We start from the raw sequence: 9,343 nt of genomic DNA on the forward strand, positions 1-9,343 counted from the left end.
CATAGTGTTTCCTATGTGAATACAAGAGTGCTACTTTATATTTGGGTATCCAATCATGTAAGTTATCACATGCAATTCTTACAACAACCACATGAGGTTGGGGAGATACTATATACTCCATTTAATCTATGAAGAAACCAAGGCATAGACTTTAAACTGGTTTTGGTAAGGTAATCTTTAAATTTTTTTCTGATTGTGAGCATTTTCAAACGTACACAAAAGAGAGTATATTTTTTAAGGTGTGCAAGGAACTATGAGCACTTCAGAGATATGAAAGACACTGGTTTTTATCACTAAAGAATATCTAGTTCATTAAAAAATGTTTCTCGGCCCTGGCCGGTAGGCTCAGCGGTAGAGCGTCGGCCTGGCGTGCAGAAGTCCCAGGTTTGATTCCCGGCCAGGGCACACAGGAGAAGCGCCCATCTCCTTCTCCACCCCTCCCCCTCTCCTTCCTCTCTGTCTCTCTCTTCCCCTCCTGCAGCGAGGCTCCATTGGAGCAAAGATGGCCCCGGTGCTGGGGATGGCTCCTTGGCCTCTGCCTCAGGTGTTAGAGTGGCTCTGGTCAACAGAGCTACGCCCAGGAGGGGCAGAGCATCGCCCCCTGGTGGGCAGAGCATCGCCCCCTGGTGGGCATGCTGGGTGGATCACAGTTGGGCGCATGCGGGAGTCTGTCTGACTGTCTCTCCCTGTTTCCAGCTTCAGAAAAATACAAAAAAAAAAAGTTTCTCCAGAAATAACTACAGATTGAAGTGGTCTTTGTTCCTTGCCTTAAGCATGGTCCTCCTAATAAATCACATAGGCGTGCCCAGCAGGAAGCGCAGTTCAGTCCTTGTGGTCTGTAAGAGAAAGCTCCGTGGAGCAGGTAGCATGGCACAGAATTTCAATAGGCTTAGAAAAATAATGAAGTGTTTATTTATAGTACCATTTGCTCCTCCCCCCCCCCCCAGTCCATCTGTATTAGCCATCTGTATCTGGTTATATTTGCAGCATCTAACAATTTGTCATTGGCTACCATTTCCATGCATATACTTTCATCTCGTAGGTCTTTAACGTAGCTGTGGTTTCAGAGCAGGCTTGATAGGGCCACTCACGCCTTTCCACCGGGCTTGTTAACTTCAAAGAATGTGTTTTTTGTAGCTTTTGACCCAGCTTATAGTATATCTCACTTGATGTGTATTGTGGCTACTTAGCATTCTTCACACAAGACACTCTGTTAGATAAGCAAGCCATATACATCATCCACCTGTGGACTGCACAGACAAGGAGTGATGTCTGGACGAAGGATCTAGAAATGCAACTGTATGAGTTTACCCAGGGTGTAGTGGGACTAACTCACACAGACTGAACTCAGAGAGACTAGAGTATAAATCAGAATGCCAGTCTATTCATTTATAACATCGATTACACATTTTCCATAATCAAACCTTAAGTATATGCTCTTAAACACACACACTACATTTCCTGGTGAGCAAGGTGTCAGAGACAAAAAGTTCCCGAGGGACATTTCTCCTCCCGACAATGGAGAATATATAACACTGCTTCTTTATTTTGCAAACAAGGAGATTGAGGCCCAGAGAGATTAAGTGACCTTTTCAAAGGTCCTACAATGAGGCAGTGGGAGATCTGGACAGTTAATGACCAAGCATTTATCTGAATGCTGTAGCCCCGTTGCTGACCCTAATTGTGATCTCTCCACAGAGAGAAAAAACACAAGCGGCAGAGAACAGAAAAAGGAAGTCAAAGAGGCAGAAAAAGACAACACAATACAGAACTGAAGGTGGCGCCTGGATCACAATTAGAAAAGGAAATTCCGGAGAAAGCATGGGCGCCTACAGAGAAAGAAAATGAATTACCAAGGAGTGTAACAGAACCTCTCCTTCTGGTAGCCTCCCCCAAAGAAGTTGTATCTGAGAAAAGTTTTTCTCCAACAGGTCAAGAAAGCATTATACATCAGGAAAATTCTTCTGAGTACCAAGCAACAACGGTACAAAACCACTCTTCTGAAATAAGCCAAGATATGGCTGAACCCGAAGACCTCTCTCCTAAAACGTGCCAAGAAATAGCTGTAATTCAAGACCATCCTTTCAAAGTGTGCCGTGATATGGCCGAACCTGAAGACTTTTCTCCTAAAACGTGCCAAGAAATAGCTGTAATTCAAGACCATCCTTTTAAAGTGTGCCGTGATATGGCCGAACCTGAAGACTTTTCTCCTAAAACGTGCCAAGGAACATCTGCAGCCAAAGCCCTTCCTTCTAAAACATCTGAAGACAGAGCTGACATGGAAGGATGCTCTCTTGAATCATTCCCCAAACCAGCTGTGCCTGAGGGCTACAGTCTTGAGACATGCCAAAAGAGAGCTGAACCCAGGGAAGATAGTACTGAGCCAGGCCATAGCACAGCTGGGACTGAAAGTTTTCTCCCTAAAATACAGCAAGAAATAGCTGCACCTAAAGACCTTTCTACAAAAACATACCAAGAAATAGTTGAACCCGAACACTTTTCTCATAAAGCATATAAAGAAATTGCTGTGATTAAAGCCCTCTCTCCTAAAACAATCCAAGAAACACCTGGGCCTGAAGACTGTGCACCTGAAATATACCAAGAAACACCTAGGCCCCAAGACTGTGCACCTGAAATATACCAAGAAACACCTAGGCCCCAAGACTGTACACCTGAAATATACCAAGAAACACCTGGTCCTGAAGATCTCTCTACTAAGACATATAAAAATAAGGATGTGCCTGTAAAATGCTTTCCAGATCCATACCAAGAAGCAGGTGGGCCCCAAAGCCAGGATCCTAAAGCATACCAGGAAGGTGCTAACGACGATTATACTTTTCCTCGAGGTATGTGTTGTTTATAGGGGACAGGTCAATGACATGTTCCCATTTATGATTAGCACCAAATTCATACATCTCTGTCACAGTGGTGATTTCTAGCCTTTTTTTTTTTTTTTTTTTTGACAATCCTAGGTTATCTCCAGTTATCTCAACAGGTATTATGAATGTCATTGGCTAGTTTTTCATTTAACAATGTCTGTTTGGCACTCTTCCAAAGAATTAAAAGAAAATAATTGAGCCTGGCCTGTGGTGGTACGGTGGATAAAGCATAGACCTGGAATACTAAAGTTGCTGGTTCAAAACCCTGGGCTTGCCGGGTCAAGCCACATACAACCCTCTCTCTCTCTCTCTCTCTCTCTCTTTCTCTCTCTCTCTAAACAAAAACCCCCCAAAACAATAAAAGAAAATAATCAAAAATATGCATATGTGGAAGGTACTTGTACACACTATTCATTTTGGGAAACTTTAGCCAAAAACTAAAAAACCCAAATATTGGATGATTGAGTGCAAAATATTTTAAAGGATAATGAATTTCAGATTTACAAGAAAACTTGAATCAAGTTTTTCTTGAAAATTAAAATTTCCTGGCAAACAAAAGGCATATAAATTGATGGTATAAGGTACTGAGGGAGATACAAAGGTGTAAAATGAGATCCCTGTTACTAGGACTTATCATGTTTACTAAAATCCCTTTCGATTTCAATGTTTGTTCCCGAAAGGCTTTCTCCTAAGCACAGCATTTTGAAAATAATGTGACTTTTCTTCAATTTGACTCGCCTCAGGGACATAACTGAGAATCTTGATTCTCTTTGTACAGTATTGTAGAGGGCACTATAAGAAAATGGGCGAACACTATCAGCTGTAGTTATCTCCAGGGAATTGTTTTCTAAAGAAATTCCTAAAAATAGAAAAAAAAATCCGTTTGATAGTTTATTTGCTCTTTCTTCTAAAAGAAGAGTGCAACAAAACCATGGGATTAGTAGGGCTCCAAGTAATGTTTTAAAAACCTTTGCCTGTTGGTTAGGTTAAAATAAAAACAAAACCTAAAATAAATAAATAAATAAATAAATAAATAAAACAAAAAAAACTAATTGTTTTACTTTTTGATGACTAATGCTATGTGACATCTTTTTGTGATTATTACAAATTTGAGTGTTTTTCTTTTAAGAATTGCCTGTTTGAATCCTTGTTCTATTTTAAATTTGGGATCTCTATCTTTTTTGACTGATTAAAAATTTCTTTAAATAACAATTATTAAATCTTTACCTACATATAAGTTGTAGATATTTTTCAGTTGTTTGTGGTTTAACTTTGTTTATAGTGAGTTTTCTCATGGATATGACATTTTAATTTTAATTTTAGTTTTTAGTTGTTCAAACCTGTCAGTCTTTTCCTGTATGGTTTCTGGTCTGTGTTCTGCTCAGAAAGGCTTTTATAATCCTAAGATTATAGAAAAATTCTATTGTTTCTACAATATTTATGGTATTTTATATTTAAATCTTTAATTCATCTGAAGTTTGTTTGTTTTGTAAGGTATGAGTTGGAACTTTTATTCCCAAAATGGATAGTCAATTGTCCCAAGACCATTTATTGAACCTATTTTTGTATTTCATTTGATTTTACAGAAATGGAAGAAAAACCCAAAGCACAAGAACCAGAGATACGAGCAATTCCAAATGTTCCTCAAGAGATTCGCCCTGAAAATGACGTCTATAGTTATGTTTTGTTTTAACAATGCTCAACCATATCACAGTTGTGCAACAAAATACACATCTTATTATATGCGATTTCCTCAAAATAGTAGAGAAATCTCTACACTATTCATTAATATTTTAATAATTTTTTTTCCCGTGTAGAGACCATATCTGAAGAGAGAACTAACCTGTTTCTCAGGCTGTACTACATAGACAATATCCTGCAGTGTGTGTGCGTGCGTGTGTGTGTGTGTGTGTGTGTGTGTGTGTGTACACTGGAGTGAGGAGAGTGGTGGGAAGAGACAAAAATAAGAAAGCGGAGGCTGAATAATTTTTCCATAAGAACAAACATTTCTTTGATTCATTCTTAAGAGCAGAAAAATTAATAGGTCTGAACAGTTAAAATTTGGGTGAGTGTATAGTTTTCTTGTAAACTTAGTTTAACTATTAATGTAACAACAGCATCAAAATTTTATTCAGGCTTTACTTGGCCTTTTCAGTTAATCTGAACAATTCTTATCATTCTGGGATCCTTCAAAGATATTTTGGAGAGTGAATGTAGTTTTGTGTGTTTGAGTTTTGATTTTGCTATTTTTACTTTTTACATATTGTATTTGTGCAAAATGTACATTAAATCATTATTACATGTTTAACTGTGTGGACCACATCACAGTAAGCATTTTGAGGGTCAGAAGACCTATAGCACATAATCCTTGCCCATCAGGGTTTTAATCTAGTTTCATGGGGGAATAAAACAGAAAACAAATAATTACAAAAGAAAATTGTAAATGCTAGTGCCATTTGAATAGTAGATACAATAAAGGGAATGCTCACTTTTTGCTGGAGCAACCTAAAAAAAAATCACACAAATGGAGCCTTGTAAGAGGAAAGGATTGGTATTGTACATGAGGAGAACTGCATCACTATTATATGTGACACAGAGCAGTGTGGATTTAAGCATTCAAGACCTTCAGTTAATGCGGGGTCTGTGTGGAGTAGCAGGCTGTCTGCTAAAAATCTTGTATTAGGCCTGACTGGGCGGTGGTGCAGTGGATAGAGCGTCGGACTGGGATGCGGAAGACCCAGGTTCAAGACCCTGAGGTCGCCAGCTTGAGCGCGGGCTCATCTGGTTTGAGCAAGGCTCACCAGCTTGGACCCAAGGTCGCTGGCTCGAGCAAGGGGTTACTTGGTCTGCTGAAGGCCCACGGTCAAGGCACATATGAGAAAGCAATCAATGAACAACTAAGGTGTTGCAATGCGCAATGAAAACTAATGATTGATGCTTCTCGTCTCTCCATTCCTGTCTGTCTATCCCTCTCTCTCTCTCTCTGACTCTGTTAAAAAAAAAAATCTTGTATTAGTAGAGTGTACAGAATTTTACATACTGAACTAAGAAGTATATCACTTACTTGTTAGGGAATGGGGAACTAAATAAGACTTTTGAACAATGAAGTGGCAGTTGTATTATTTTAGGAATATTTATGCGGTGATAATGGTCAGGATTAACTGGAAAATGACAAGAGACTGGGGGCAGGAGCAGGAATTATTCTGAGAAGAGATCTGAAAATCTGGTATTTTGGGGGAGGTTGGGCATTGTTTTCAGTTTTTCTTCTGTTGTGACAGAGGACTCAAGGTAAAGCAGATTTCTACAAATAAAGTTTGGTTCAGCAAGGGCACAACTGACTAAGGTCTCTCTGTAGGCCTTGTGCTAGGTACTAGGCTACAGTGAAGGACAAGACAATCGCAGTCTCTCAAACATTCATGGCACAGAACAGTGGTTGAACCTTTGTGGAATATTAGAATTGCTGGGGAAAATTTCAAAATTACAGGTGCCCAGACTTCTCCCTAGGGCTTCTCTTCACTTGTGTAGGGTGACATCCAGACATTGGTATATTTATTTTTAATTACTTTTGCTTTAAATAAATTTTTGAGGAATTATTTTAGAATTATAGGAAAGTAGAGATAATACAGATATTCCTGTATACCTCTCACCCATTTTACCCTAACGTTAACATTTTACATAACCACGGTTCCTTTATCAAAACTTAAGAAATTAAGATTGTTACATTGCCATTAAGTGAACTCCAGCTATTATTTGGATTGCATTAGTTTGCCTACTAGTGTCCTTTTTCTGTTTCAGGATCCAATCTAGGATACAACATTGCATTTAGGGTATTTTATTTTATTTTATTTTATTTTATTTTTGTATTTTTCTGAAGCTGGAAACGGGGAAAGACAGTCAGACAGACTCCCGCATGCGCCCGACCAGGATCCACCTGGCACGCCCACCAGGGGCGATGCTCTGCCCCTCCGGGGCGTCGCTCCACTGCGACCAGAGCCACTCTAGCGCCTGGGGCAGAGGCCAAGGAGCCATCCCCAGCGCCCGGGCCATCCCTGCTCCAATGGAGCCTTGGCTGCGGGAGGGGAAGAGAGAGAGACAGAGAGGAAGGAGGGGGGGTGGAGAAGCAAATGGGTGCTTCTCCTATGTGCCCTGGCCAGGAATCGAACCCAGGTCCCCTGCACACCAGGCCGACGCTCTACCACTGAGCCAACTGGCCAGGGCCCATTTAGGGTATTTTAAAAGCTCTCCTGATGCCTGACCAGGCGGTGGCACAGTGGATAGAGAGTTGGACTGGGATGCGGAAGACCCAGGTTCAAGACCCCAAGGTCACCAGCTTGAGCGCGGGCTTATCTGGCTTGAGCAAAAAGCTCACCAGCTTGGACCCAAGGTCGCTGGCCCCAGCAAGGGGTTACTCGGTCTGCTGAAGGCCCGTGGTCAAGGCACATATGGGAAAGCAATCTATGAACAACTAAGGTGTTGCAATGATGCTTGATGCTTCTCATCTCTCTCCATTCGTGTCTGTCTGTCCCTATCTATCCCTCTCTCTGACTCTGTCTCTGTAAAAAAAACAAACAAAAAACTCTCCTGATGATTCTAATATGCAACTAGAGTTGAAGACCATTTGTTTAGTGGGAGGTAACAATGCTATTTCCCTCCTATTTGCCATGCCCCCACCCAAAAACTTTAATATCCTCCCTCAGGGTATATTAATTGTACAATAATTACTCATACCCCATTATATTACTCAAGTAGCATATTGAGGAAAGCATATCATATCCTAGTCCCCTCTAAGCACATCCTATGATAATCTCATTTCTGGATAACACTTTAGAATTTATACTTTCGCCTGACCTGTGGTGGCGCAGTGGATAAAGCGTCGACCTGGAAATGCTGAGGTCGCCGGTTCAAAACCCTGGGCTTGCCTGGTCAAGGCACATATGTGAGTTGATGCTTCCTGCTCCTCCCCCCTTCTCTCTCTATCTCTCTCCTCTCTCTCCCTCTCCCTCTCTTTCTAAAATGAATAAATAAAAAATAAAAATAAAATTAAAAATAAATAAATAAATAGAATTTATACTTTCAAATATACTTTTTAATTTGATCTGTACAAGAGTTTTAAATAAGCTGGCAATGATTATCATTTCCATTTTACAGATGAGGGATTAACCTCAGAGAGGCTGGACCACTCACCCAAAGTCACATCTAACTTCCCTATTGCTTTTCATGATGGTACTCAATCTTTGAAAAATTTGTCTCAATTTCCCCTGCCTGAGTGGGTCAAGATTAGAGAAAAGAGAGTGAACTAAATCTCAAGTTCTAATAGCATTGAATTAAAATGAACCGTAAGAGATCTGCATATGTACCATGTATAGGGGAACAAGCATTGGGAAGGAGATGGAATAAGGCACATGCTACATTGGAGGAAAAAGGGATTGTCCATCTTTTCTACCTTTAGGACCCTTTCTACCTGCCCTCTTTACCCTACTCCCTCTACATGTAAAATCTCTGCTTGCTCACTCTTCTCATTCAAACACCAGTGATCTTCTGAACATTTTCCAGTTTTCTTCTTGGCTTAGAACCTTGGGGACACAGCCAGAATTAAAGTTTTGTAAGTATCTAGGCCTACTTTGTGCTGCTCTCATGTTCTAAAAATAAAAATAAAAAAGCCCTATGATAATATAAAATGATGAGTGAGAAGGTCCAAAAGTTTACTTGACTTCAAAGGGATCCTCCACCAAAATGCAAGATTAAGTCATTATACTGAAGTGCTTCTCAAAGTGTGGGCTGATGACCACCTGTATTAGAACCATTTGGGTTCTTTTTAATACATATTTAAAAAATTTTTATTTATTGACTTGAGAGAGAGGAGAAGAGAGGGAGAGAGAGAGAAAGAGAGAGAGAGAAAGAGAGAGACAGAAACATCAATCTGTTCCTGTATGTGCCGACTGGGGATTGAACCAGCAACCTTTATGTAATAGAATTACGCTCTAACCAACTGAGCTAAAGACAGATTCCTACGTCCTACCTCCAGAGAAAGGATTGTTTCACAAACTACAACTAATCATATATAACTCTAGACAGGTTAACAAAAACCTCAACTCATATATTAAAAGTGCTACTACATATTTACATTTCAGTTTTCCATAAAGAGAAAATTTACCTTTAAAACAGGTAGCAGACTACTCCATCAGTGTCTCTAAGTCTGTCTGATTTTAGTACTTGTCACACTTGGTAATTAATGTGTTTTGTGTGTGTGTGATTGTCATAAGATATGATATCTAAGCCCAGGAAGGCAAATGACTCTCTCCTTTTCCACACTAGTTTGTCCACAAATGAAGACTGTCAATTCTACAGCACTACCATCTAGTGGCAAATACAGCGATTACCACCTCAGTTTTACAACACGTACATAGCTCAGTGATTCTCAAACTTGTTTCTTCAGCTACACAGAGCTGTTTCCAAATGGAAAC

At 40.1% G+C, this 9,343-nt stretch overlaps 1 protein-coding gene across 2 annotated transcripts in view; it reads left to right on the top strand.

Annotated features, from left to right (window-relative positions):
* The window catches only part of HEMGN (hemogen), a 52,522-nt gene extending 47,217 nt beyond the window's left edge, over window positions 1–5,305 (top strand). For both annotated transcript variants that reach the window (XM_066367586.1, XM_066367585.1), the window contains exons 4-5: window positions 1,699–2,846; window positions 4,466–5,305. In XM_066367586.1, the coding sequence (XP_066223683.1) occupies window positions 1,699–2,846; window positions 4,466–4,572 (1,255 nt within the window). In that variant the 3' untranslated portion in view covers window positions 4,573–5,305. The remainder of the gene's footprint in view (window positions 1–1,698; window positions 2,847–4,465) is intronic.
* Window positions 5,306–9,343: the final 4,038 nt, after the last annotated feature.

Source organism: Saccopteryx leptura, chromosome 2, assembly GCF_036850995.1.
Source record: "Saccopteryx leptura isolate mSacLep1 chromosome 2, mSacLep1_pri_phased_curated, whole genome shotgun sequence".
Lineage (NCBI taxonomy): Eukaryota > Metazoa > Chordata > Mammalia > Chiroptera > Emballonuridae > Saccopteryx > Saccopteryx leptura.